General features: G+C 44.0%; 1 protein-coding gene across 1 annotated transcript in view; it reads right to left on the bottom strand.

The window, feature by feature from the left end:
• Positions 1 to 13,109, bottom strand: part of PPM1E (protein phosphatase, Mg2+/Mn2+ dependent 1E) — a 64,938-nt gene that overhangs the window by 6,878 nt on the left and 44,951 nt on the right. Inside the window, exons 3-4 of the mRNA XM_027660169.1 lie at positions 6,382 to 6,558; positions 1,601 to 1,800 (exon numbers count right to left, since the gene is read on the bottom strand). Of these exons, the coding sequence (XP_027515970.1) occupies positions 1,601 to 1,800; positions 6,382 to 6,558 (377 nt within the window). The remainder of the gene's footprint in view (positions 1 to 1,600; positions 1,801 to 6,381; positions 6,559 to 13,109) is intronic.

Genomic DNA, 13,109 nt, shown 5'->3' with positions numbered 1-13,109 from the left:
TAAACTGGACTTAGAGGCAGAGTCTCCACTGGAAAAACAAACTGCCCTGGCCATCTTCACTTGCATCAGTGGGAAACTTCCAGCTTACTGTTGAATACTACCTGCAAGAATGCCCTGCCAGAATCAGCTCTGTGGGGCTCTCCGTGCTCCTTATGTCCCATTTGTTACCACTCAGTCACACAACTCAAATAGGAAGTGCCATTCTCATCAAATTGTGCAGGAGATTCTGTGACTGCAAAAACCACAGGGAGAGAAGAACATCCACTACAGTTTGCATGAAGTCTGCATCGAGACTAGAATCCACCAGGGATAAAATGCCAGTACAGTTAAAATGTGAAGCCTCTGCTTTCATTCTTTTTGTTTCTTAAATCTAAAACATATCATTTTAGATGCCTGTCTTTGAAAAAAAAAAAAACCCTGTATGTGCTCTCTCATCAGATAATTGTGATTACATTCACAAATCAAATACAGCAAAATCGCTCATCTTCAAGTCAGTTTTCTCAGCTTCCTCTTATCTGTTCAGAGAAACAAAGCAGTACCAAGAGACAGCAACTCCTGTGCCTGTTCACACACACACCACCAACCCACTGACAGTGCCAATTCAACCTTGACAGCCAGCTCAATGACTGGAATATTTGCACATTGTAATTTTTAGGTAATGGGCTCCAACACAAATTGGAATAAGAAAGCTGACAATTGACAGGCAAAGGAAACATCTGCCTCTGTTTGCATTAATATAATTTAAAGGTAAGAATGTGGATGGGGCAGAAGATGGTTATTAAAGTGACAGGATGTAATAAAGGTGCAATTATGCAGCAATCTGATCCTAAAAGTCTTGATACTTTCTTTTATTTTTCATTCCCCAGTGTCCAGTTTTATATCTCAAGGAAGAGCAAGAGTGTCTGACCAATGGCCACATAAGGAAATTAATGGGGTGGAATGACCCCAGTTCCACTAAACCTTCATGTTGGTAGATTCTCATGGGAGGTGCACCCCATTGTCCTGTAAGTTTTGTGTCTGTTTGGGGTTTTTTACTTTCTGTCCTTATTCTTGCTTTTGGCTTCTTCCTCCCAGGGGGATGGTTGAAAAGCAGGACAGACCTACCCCTGGTTGTCACCTGGCTTCAGTGATGGATTGTAAGGTGACCCCCTTTGTCTTTGCCACTGGTGATGATCTCCCACACCTGGGCATCCTCAGCCAGCGGAGGCTCCAGCCTTGGTTTGTCTCACAGTAGTACAAGTGCATCAGTTCCCACTCACAAGAGCAGGGCTGCTTTCTGCACAAAGGCAGGGCAGTCCTTGAGCCACTGCGGGAGCAGCTGCATCAGGATGGGCCAGGTACAACCTTTGTGTAGTCAGGTGACATTTCACCAGAAACCTGTGCAAGTGGCTGTTTTGTTGTATACACCCTCTGTGGAAACTCCCTGTCATGCTGTGGTTACACCAACACCAACTGAACCAACTCAACACCACGTGTGTCCCTGCACTGCCAACCCTCCTCAGGCCCATCCCATTTCATCCCCTCAGCAAAAGATGCCCCAGTTTCCCCAAGAATGGAAACCATTATCATATGATGTGTCTCCCTGGTGATCTGTGCTCACCTCGAGGTTGAAGAGCATGTTGAAGTCAGGGATGCAGACGTGCTTGTCCTCCATCTTCCTGCGCATGTTCTTGATGGCGTGGATGGACGTCTCGTAGTAGCGGTGGGGCTTGGGCTGCAGGGGGAAGTCTTTCACCCAGTTGCTGCAGATCTCGTGCAGTTTGCTAAAAACCAGGCGGGCCAACTTCACTGTCTCGATCTCTGGGGAAGGCACAAACCACAAATGAAAGGCTGAGAGTGTTACTAATTGAATTTTTTTTCCCTTGCATACATCGCGGAGATGAAACAAAACCGTTTCAGCCAAGCAGTTGAAATGGATGTCAGCAGGGAAATTCTGGGCTCTGATGCATGAAAAGGGGAAGCCAAACTCACCACAATCAGCATTCATCAGTAAGCAGCTCATTGTTTGTTTGTCTTTTCAACTTAAACATTTCCCTGTGCCTTTGGGGAGCTCATTTGCAGCATGAGAAAAAAATGAAAAGCAAGTTCTCTTCCCTCAGCGTCCAATCCCCCCGTGCCACTCTGCCCAGGGTGGTGCAGCTCTGACAAGGACTTTGTCATGGCACGTACAAAACCCACCATCCATAACAATGAGAGATTGGTTTGGGACCCAGTTCTCTATTCTAAACACCATTTCACTGCAGAGCCGAGGCAGAACAGTGGAAACAATCTACAGAAATTAGCAGTATTACTTCAAGGTGTTCTGGCAGTGCACACTTTCAGCATTGCACAACTCAGGTGCTGCCTCAGTTATTTCCAGATTTCTTATTATTTCCATACTCCTGACAATGATGTGTCAAAGAAATCTGCATGAGCAAGTGAGAAAACCATAAAGGTCTCAAATTTAGGAAAATGCTGAACTGTCACTCCTGAGAAATAGGCATTTTAAAATGTGAAAACTCAGGCACTTGACATTTGTTCTGAAATTCAGGGCAGGAAAACAGGAAGTAATCAGAGCTGAACACATCAAAATCTCTTTGTTCATGATCGTTCACCAAAGGCAGAGATCTTCAAAGCTGAAGGCAGCAATCCATGAGTGCCAATCGTTGCTGGAGAAGGAGGGGCTCAAACACAGGGAGGAGAGGGGAGTGTTACAGCATCTCTTGGTTCACAGGAATTCTGTGAAGAGCCTAAAAGCAGCATTTACTAATTTCTGACCTAGGCCTACACGAAATGTGGGCTACAGTGACCAGGGAGCCAAGGCCTTTAGGAACAAGATACATTCCCAGCTCTGATTGGTTCCAGTTTAATCTACTGAGCAGCCATGAAGCTGGAAATACACTGTACCCATGACTAAAAGGAGTCTTAGCTTCTTGATCACACCAGTAACAGGCACCAGTTCCTCACACCACCCGCCCAGCTCTCACCAGTGCCACCAGAAAGCCTTTCCTGGGTAATGTGTTTAAACAGGGGGCACGTACAGCCTGAGGTGTCCAAATGATATTTTCCAGAGGGAAGCCCCCAGACTTGCTCTTCCATTTCTGGGCAGAGACGAAGGGCAGTGGGGTCCGTGTCGGGGTACATGTGACTGTCATGTGGCTGCTCCACCTCACAGTGTCACAGTGTCACTCTGAGGGAGGACAGGAGTGAACCCACTGGCCGTGCCCAGATCCTCAACACCCTTCCCAGTGGGGATATATGTGGTGTTGGCATCGTCAGTAATTGCTCTTGAGGTTAAAGCAGCAGAAAGGCCCACAATGGTTAACCCACAATGGTTAACCCACCCCCTCACAGCTGGAAATTACTCATCAATTGTTAATGCTGCTGCCCTGAGCCAGAGCTGACTCAGCCATCACTGCGGTTGTGTCACAGAGAATCTCATTTCCCTCCTGCTGCTCCACAGTCCCCAAGGTTGGAAGTAGTGCTTCACTGCACCACAGCTGGTGGGAAAGCCAGCTCAGGCACTATTGTTCCCAGAGACTGACTCTTAGGGTAAAATCAGGGTAGAAAGAATACCAGGAATTAGATCCTGATTTTTAGTACCATATTTTATGACTTCTCTTGAAAACATGGACAGTCTGGCAACAGGGGTCAGAACCCACATTTATAGACTTGTCATCAGGCCAATGGCCAAGGTTTTCCTTAATCTGGGAACTCCAGTTTCTGACTAGTCAAGGGTCCCTGTGTGTCTTGGCTGCAGTAATCCCATCTCCCAGTCCCTGGAAGGGCTGGGGAATGGGATGATGTGATCTGCTTTGTGATGTCTGCTGGACATTTTAGATATTTTAGATACCACCACCATGTCACACTGTCGGTACCATCCAGCCTCCTTTGGTGGTTCCTTAACAATGCCAAACTTCCACGTGATTATCTACCTCCACACAACAACCCAAAACTAAAGGTCCTTCACCTGACCTTTCAAAACAGAAATCCAGCATCCTTCAGTTCTCTTGGAAACTCTCTTGCTCCTCTCCAACTGCAAGAGTCAGTCATGGCCTGTGACTCAGATTCTGTTCTTGATATCCAAAGACACACAGTCACCCCAAATATAACAAGCCCACATTCTTGCATTCCTACATTTGTGGACTCAAACCAGTTTTCCTTCATTTAAGATTTGCCCTCTTCTTTCAGGAAGCTTCTAATTTCCCTTCCACCAGCACACCCGTGACTGCTTTTACCACCCCTGAGTCTGTGCCATGATTTGTCACGTTGCAATTCTCCGAGTGAAATGTGCCACTAAGGAAATTTGAAATTGCTTTTTTTTTTGTCTTCTGGCAAATTCAAACTTGAGGCAAATCAGGTAAATGTCTCCTTGTATTACACAGAGTAAAAATCTTCCTGGGTTCATAAGAAACACTGACAGAAGTGGATATTAAAACCCAGCCAGCTGAATTCAGCTTGGTTTCACAAACAGCAACAGGGCACAGTGAACTCTGAGCACAAAACTTCAAGATGTAGAAGTCCCATTTTTATCCCCTGCTGCAGTTTCCTCTGTTTTCTTTCAAAGCATGACAGTCTCCCTGTGTGGCACCACTGAGGGAAGGTCTCCTCTAACTTCCTACCTGGGTTTCTCAAGAGACTCCTCTAGAAAGTTCACTAGGATGGAGTTTTGCAATGAAATCTTCAGTCCTGCCCAATTCCCCCAGTTTTGTTCTGGTTTTCTAGGCCAAACCTTCCATCACCAGGTGGTGAAGGACTGATGGAGCCCTGGCTGTGCTGGGGCTGCCCCATCCCTGGGAGTGTCCAAGGCCAGGTTGGATGGAGCCTGGAGGAACCCGGCCTGGTGAGTGGCAGGGGGTAGAACTGGGTGGCCTTTAAGGTCCCTTCCAACCCCAACCACTCTGTGGCTCTAATTCTGTGATCACTTGAGCTCATATTTTCTTTGGAAAAATTATCATTTATGGCATATTATTTGAAATTGCAGTGTTTGTATGAAACCTTTGCTCTACTATGGGCCAGAAGATGTTCTCTCTCTTCCTCTGCCCTTTAGCTTCTCAATTTAACTTTTCACATTGCATCAGTAAAGGTATATTTGATTTCCAAGTACCTTCATCATGACAATTCACCTCAACAAACTGCATCTGGAGTGCTATTCTTAGTGCCTGCTCCAGTCTGTTCCCATCTCAATCTACGTTTGCATCTGTCTTCCAGACTCAGATATATTTGAGTGGCAATTTCTGTAGGTGTGAGGGTTTTGTGGTGGCTTTTTTTTTTTTTTTCCTTTTTCTTTTTCTTTTTTTGTTGAATTCTTTAGATATTCTGTGTGGAGGCTTAGTCAACATTTCCTTGGAGACTGTCAAATATTTATGCACATCTCAGAGATCTCAATTTGAAATTAATGAAGGCTGCTCAGTCAGAACAATGACAAATCTATTCCATTTACCTGCTCAGCAGGAGGAGGCAGCAATACCTACAGAAAGGGAACCAAGAGCATGTTTTTCTGTTTCTCAGGTTTCCAGAGGCCTCTGGGGAATGCAGCTGAATCTTCCTTTTTGAAGAGCCAGATTTATAGATCCTCCTTATCCCCAGAATAATTCACTTTTTTTTTTTTTTAATCAAAAAAGGAAGGAATGGACAAAGTGGTTTAGTGACTGTATTTTCAAGATCAAATGACAGAATTCCTGTCAATACATGTGAGAAACATTGTTCTTTGTTGTAACGAGCAACCCAGCATTTTTTCAAGGTTATTTAGGCCAGGAGAGTCCTGAAATGATTTCAGGTGCATGACCTTGAGCTGGATGCTGCAAAAATCTTCTTAGCCAACAAAGACAAATGAGGGAAAGGAATTTTTTTTTCCTTTTTAATCCTGAGATCTCTTTATACTATCTTTTGCTAAAAGTGTATTAAAAAAAATTCAAGCCATAGTAAAAACTACACTGGCTGAAATAATTCAGAATTAAATTCTCTCTTCCCACATATATTTGATTTTGCTCCAAGGATGAGGGAGGACAACTAGCACTTGCCAGCAGAACCACATGGTCTAAAGTGCTGATAAAGAAATTCAGGGCCATCAGACACAGCCATGAAGGTGCACTTAAAAGGAAGGAGTTATTTCAAAATGAGAAAGCTTTAACTAAGAAATTAGTCACTGCCTGTATCAGGAGTGGTAGGGAATTCTCCATTAATCTTTTTACATCAGTGAGGGATATTCCTCTACCAGAAATCCAGTCCAACTTCATTTAGCTGGCTGGTGGGAGGAACTAATTTGAGGAATTAATGAAATTCAGGTGGCCAGACAAGATGGATCACTGAAGTCAAAGCTGACCTTAAAAACCTATGAATTATCTGCAGAGTGTTCCAGTGTCCAGTGCCAGTGCCAGACCCCCCCAGGGAGGCACTTACGTATGATCCCGTCGGCGTTGTCCACGTGCTTTGGTAGGAAATGTGCCGAGAGGTCGCTCTGCAGGACCTCGTCTGAGGTTGCTCTTGCTAAAGCAGCGGCCAAAAATGAGGGGCAATTACTGGAAAAGAGAAAGAGAAACACACCAGAAGGTATTTTAATCTGATCCAGGGAGGTCACTCCCAGTCAGGGAAACACGTAACTATTTTTCACCAAGACTCTTCCCTACCAGGCAGCACCACAACCCTGCAGCAGGACCTCAGACTCACCCTATGGATTTTAATGACCCCATTTCGCTCTTATGTTCCCTGTTACTTAAGTTTCAATGTTCCATTTCATAACCTCTATTTAAATGCTTTTCAAATCTGGACTTGAGCCCCCCTGCAGAGCCTGTCACACAACCCTGGTTTACCACATGTTTTCTACACGTGCATTATACACTTTTATCTTTAGCCCAGTCTGTCCAGTTTCTCCTAAGAATTGGAGTCAGAATCCCAAAGGATAGGAGAAGTCCTCAGATTTCAGTGTCCAAGGCCTCTCCAAGGGGCACTGAAAGTTAAGGCTGAGCCATAGGAGGCACAATGTTGATGTGCATAAGGTTAAAAATTTCCCTTGTGAATGGTCTCTATCCAAAGTGAAGTGGCTTTAGCTCACTGTATCTTAATTAAACCTGGTATCTCCCAAGATTAATTAACCTATAGCAAACCAAGGCCACTTTAATGTACATCCTCTCATTCAAGAGGAGTTTAATACCTCTTAATTTATATATGACTTTGTATTTCCCACTGGTCAGCCTGAACTTCTCCTGACACAGCCTGAAACTTCCAGTTTCCATAGATACGATTGGTGTCCTCCATGAGACATTTCTCCTGTCACAGGAGCCAGTTTCAGTCTCAGAAACTGTCCATCAGCAAGAGAATTCCACGTCAGAAACCCAGGGAATGGGCAATGAGCATATGCACTTCCTGAACCTACTCCTTCTGCTTGTGCCCAGTAAGTCTGTTGGGATGTTTTTAGTATGGTTGGAGAGGGGATGTTAACTAGACACATCATTCCAACCAAATCCAGAGCAGGAAAACTTCTACACACAGAACTGGACTCATCAGGCTTCGTTCTGGAGCCTGGGGAGCACGTGGTGACTGTCACTTCCATTCACAGCTGGTTCACTGCCCAGGAAAAGCCCCCCAAAATTTCCCACATGCCATAGCTTTAGAGGGAATCTGAATTCCAGGGAAAAAAAAGGCAGGATTGCTACACTTGGGTTGTTTTGAAAAGCCATTTTGCCACCAAGTTTTCCAGATTCTTGGTGCCAAATGCTGCTACAAACAGTCAGATTATGCAACAGAGTTAGAATATACACACAGGGTAAGCCCTCCAGCCTTCATTGTTTACCATTCAACTTATCTAGAAATGATTTCAGTGTAAGATTAGCAATGAATAACTTTGCCCAACACTGTCCATGAGACCAGTGCTGGCCCTTGAAGTTCTGCAGAGCCACTCACACCACGTTCCCACCCCGTGCAGGAGCCTTCCCTGGAATTAGAGCCGAGCATTCCGCTCACGCAGCACTCCAGCCTCAGCAGCGCTAATGAACCTCGGCTGCTGGGGAAATCAGCTGCCTTAGGATGGCTCTTCCCAGCACAGCACGGGAGCTCTGATCCTCTTTACCTACAGCAATGCCCGGGATCAACAGGAGGAAAACACAGCGGGACCTCCCTCACTTGTGGCGCGTGCGGGAGCTGATTCTCTGTCTTGTCTTTTCTGCCTTTATTACACTCAAAAAGGGCAGGTTTTTCAGGTCTGTTATTAGCCCAAAAACTCCAGAGTGGTGATGCTGGTTTCTGGTCGTATTACATGTGATTCCCATGTTACAAAAAAAGGGAATAGAATGCCTGGGATAGAATAATGATGTCAGCAGTGATCAACACCACAGGAACCTGAGCTGCTTTGCCAGTCCACAGCTTACCCTGACCAGCTCGGGGCTGGAACCTTTTAGGAAAACCAAACTTGTTTGGTGTCCCTTACAAACAATCCCTCCCTGATGGGCAAAGAGGGAACCTGGTTAAGAAGTTAGCAACAGTTAAGAAGTTAAGAAGTTAGCAACAACAGTTGCTAAAATAGAGACTTGGGACCTAAACAGCAGAGAAGAAATATCCCTGACATGAGGAAACTCTGCTCTGCCTGGGCTTGGGAGGTGGGACAGCCACATCTATGAAGATCCAGAGTCGTGAACACTCATATCTGAAACTTTAGATATTATTTTAACCACAGTGCCAGATGACACAATTGAAAGGTGCATTTACAGGGTCATGGAGCTGGACAGAGAACTTCCCCAATCAGCTCCAAGTGCTATTTACATGTCCCCACAGCCAGTGCCAGAATTCCACACAGCAGCTCTTTATCCAGCCAGAGACTGCATTTCCATTACAATGCTGAACCTACACAAAAAGCTGCTAAAGATGTTATTAGATAAATTAGAGGATTTTAAGTACATCCTTCCTGATTCTCTGGCAGCGTAGGTGTGTTTAGAACACCCACAGTTGCATTGCAGCAGTCCTGGAATAACTCTGGTAAGGTAATAAATCAAGCCTAAAAGTGGGCTGTTTCCATCAATTAAGTTTGAGAAAACCAGTCTGAGGTGGGTTTAACTCAGCCCACATATTATTATGTTACCAGCTTAACACACAACTCTGCTCCATCCTGATAGCATTAAAGAGGGGAAGACTTTCTAAACGACTTTTCTGAGCTATTCCTCTGCTCTCTAAATCTAATCTAAGCTCTCCTACTGAAAGAAAGAGAGATGGCAAATTTAAAATTCTTACTGCATGGGAATTCACTGCCAGGGTTTGAGCAGCTGATCAATGCTGATGGGAAAGGCAGAGAAAATAAATCAGCTGAAGGCTTTCCTTCTATGTCTGGCCACTCTTTGTCCTAATAATAACAGCTGCTGGCCCAGGAATTAATTGGCCTTGACATTTGTTGCTCACAAAGCTTCTTATGTGGCTGTTACAGGGCTGTGCCATGTAAGCAGGGAAGTGACCAGATGCAGACAGATGACTTCCTCTTCCTGATTAGCTCAACTCAAAATTTACTTCTTGTCCTTGGCTCCTGGGAGAACTTTAGTTGAATTACTTTTCCCCTTCAGGTGCAGCAGACTGCACTGGAGGGTTTTTACTCTTTTTAACGTAGCTGTTGAAGTCAAACCACTCTCAGGACACTTCATTACTGTTCCACCAAGACAAATGAAGACTCAGGTCTTTGTTTTCCTTTGTTTTCCTCACGTGAGCACCTACAGCATCCCACACAAACAGCAACGACCCCTCCTCTGGGCAGACAGGATCCATGGGGCACTGGAGGAGCCTTGCATCCTGCTGCTGGCACAACTAGGGATTACCTGCTGAAAATAAATTCTTCTGCCACATTCTAGATGCTCAAATGCTATTAGTCATTAAGTTTGACAAATTGGAAGCGGGAGGGCACGATCTTGTTTAGCAGAGAGCTGAGTGCTAAAATGCCTTTGTCTATTCATAGCTGTGCCACTGACCTTGGACGAGTCACTTCAGCACTCAGACCTTCATTCCTCATCTACAAACAAGGGATGATAATGTCATTTCCTTGGGGAGAGGAGGAGAGGGAGGAAGGCTGTAGAAAGCTTAATTCAGTGTTCATAAAGTACTCTGGAATTTCTTGATAAGAGCACAACTGAAGTGAAAAATATCAAGATGAGAGTGGGAGATATTTTCAATCTGTAGAAGATTTATGGACCTTTCATACTTTTTTGTCTGTTCTCTGTTCTCAGATGCTGCCAGAAATGCTAAATGGACACAGGCAAACAGCAGCTTCAGAGAGACAGGTTCAGTCTGAGGTAGCTGATAACTCGTGGGCAACAAGAGCTGCACCACACCAACACATTCCTACAAAAGCTGATGCATCTCAAAAGGGGAAAACCACAAAAGGAAGTCCTTAAACTCAGTGATGCTGATGTTCTGGATCTGTTGATGCTGCAGACATGGTACTGCCCCTGAGCAAAATACCCAACGAGGGCCACCAGTGCTGAAAACATGAACACTGTCTCTGGAGTCACTGATGAGGCATCACCAACCCAAACAAAGCCAGGAAAATGGACCGAAACATACTGGGGCTTTCAAAGGCCAAAACAGTCAGTAAATCACAAAACATACAGTGTTCCTGTTACCTCAAGAATCCCCTGACACTACAGAACAGCAATTGTTTCAGTTAGAATGAAGCATGATTTAAATAGAAATGCTATTCAATCTGCTGAAGCACAAAAATCCACGGGCTAACAGGATAAAGCAGCGTGTTTGGTTTCACACAGCAGTCCAAGACCAAGAACATGACCCGAAAAGAGCCAAGTACAGCACATTCCCCAAAGCCCTATAATTTACTGTGCTAGTAAAAGAGTTTGTAGGGATGACAAGCTGAATGCACTCTTTCCAAAAGACATTACAGCAGGGATACAGTTTAGGAAACACTCCTGTTCCTGTGGCCTGTTACAAGTTCTTGTTAGAAAGCAAGTTTTGCCAGGTTCAATTTAAGTAAAACCTCATTTGTCCCCAGCCTGTATTTACAAAACACTCCCAAGTCTCATGAGACTTCTTCCAGATGGAGCTTCGGATCCAGCCTGGAAGCTCTTTGAAGAAGCCTTTACAGCCTTTATTATTGAAAGTTCCCATGCTGTGAACTGCAGCAGAGAATTCTCTGGGAAGGTCCCTTTGTTTATCCAGCCCTCCCTTCATCCACCTCCTGTTTCCATGGCCTTCCAGAAGGACGTGGAGCCAGCTGAGGGGCTTCTGTTTGTCTCCTAACTCCTCTAGGTCACACAGGACTCAGAGAGGAATGTTTTGTGAAGCAGTCCAAGACCCCAGAATGATTATGGATGTATCCTCTAATTCTGCCAAGCAGATGCTATTTCCAGCTCCTGTCTCGGCAGGATCTCCTCTCCTCACTCAGAGCGTGGCTCTGACCCGTTGCTGTTCTGCTGCTCTGCACAGCTGGGGAAAGTTGTGATGCTTATTTAAAGCCTGGGCACGGTGGACAAATAAGAGTGTAGGGTTTTTTTCCTAACACATGGTGAAACCCTGCACTGGATTTTAGCTGCTGCAGCGAGTTACTAAAAAAAACCCCAGCGTGCACACACAGAAAAAGAAACAAATAGAAAAAACAATGCACCTTCTAAAAGCTTGCATAACCAAAGCTCCTTGAGAAGTCATTTGAGCTGGCAGTGTTGAGACAGTAAAGATGCTTGATAAATCTGTTTGAAGGAGCTGAAAACGTGCCACCCAAGGAAGCTGCTATCTATAGGCTTCCCAGAGACAGCTGCCTGGTCACATTCAAAACCATTCTGTCCTTGTGCTGACAGTTGTAAGCAACAGAAATATAATACACAACCATTAAAAAATACACTCTTTGTGATGTGTTTGCCATGCTCATGTCTATACAGACACTGTGTTTATCAAATATTTAACCTTTTGCAGTGTGTTCACTGACATACTCTAGACCAAGTTTATATAGATATTTCCTGTAGTTAAATCTGTCTTAACTAGATGTTAAAAAAAAACCCAACAAACCAGAGGTGCACTGCTCATCAGCTAACATCTGCAACAGCTGGATTGAGATGTGAAACAAAGTTGGAATGATGCTACTGGAATTTCTCCATTTTCTGCTGCTTAGCAAGTCAGTCCTTCCTCCCTCCAGAGGGGAAAGTGCACATGACAGTACATAAAGTGAACAAAATGTAAGCAGGAGAAAATAAAAAGGTCACCTTTGTCTCTTTGATGAGGTCCAATGTCATGAAGGGCAGTGTTTATCTAAAAAATAAATGCTTGCTGACCACAGAGCACTCCTAAGCACTCGGGATTTAATGACTGCCCATAAGGCAGCATTGACACCGAAGGGGTGAACTGAGAAGAATCCAAACCACATAAACCAGCTTTTACAGAGCTGTTCTGCTGAAGAGATTGCCCCTGTGTTATCTTTGAAACCTAATTCTATCATTTCTCTCACTCATCCTCACAATATGGCAGTTCTGAGGTTACTTATATTCCAATCTCAGGAGCTGATGCCGTGGCAGCTTTTAAAATGACAGAAGTCACCGACTGTAACACCAACAACCCTTAAGAACCCAAGATGAATCTTCCAGGGGCTGAAAGCCAAATTGCTGCAAGAAATTGAATTCCCAGAAGTTGCTGTATGATGGTTTTCTTCATTACATCAAAGAACTGAAGATAGAAGTTTGTTGTTGAAAATTATATTCCAGGACTTGAGCTCTTCACAGGATTATATCCATCTGTTATTAAAAGAAAGGAAAACCTGGACTTTGCAGGAATACAGGGGGAAATGAACCACAATCCATGAACCTCTGGTACAATACTGAGATGTTAAGAATGTACCTATATAACAATTTGCCCCTATTTAAATCAGAACCTTTTCTATAGGAGGAGTAAGATTCTGAGGAATTGGATATTCTTCCATAGAATTTTAATTACTGCCATAAATAGCTTTTACAAAATTATCATTATAAAATCTAAAATATACCAGCAAGCCACATATATGATGGACATTGATTATAAAACTTAGATCTTTAGTATTCAGCTTCGTAAATGCAAACACATAGTAAAAATAAATTTGTGTTCACCCTATCATTAATTAATCAAAACAAAGATAATTTATTGGTATTACCCACTCATGTGACTTCCAGGGATTTACAGTG

Source organism: Corapipo altera, unplaced genomic scaffold (genome assembly GCF_003945725.1).
Source record: "Corapipo altera isolate COAL_440 unplaced genomic scaffold, ASM394572v1 271, whole genome shotgun sequence".
NCBI lineage: Eukaryota > Metazoa > Chordata > Aves > Passeriformes > Pipridae > Corapipo > Corapipo altera.
Note: the sequence above shows the minus strand (reverse complement) of the source record. Positions and strands in the feature narration are given on the sequence as shown.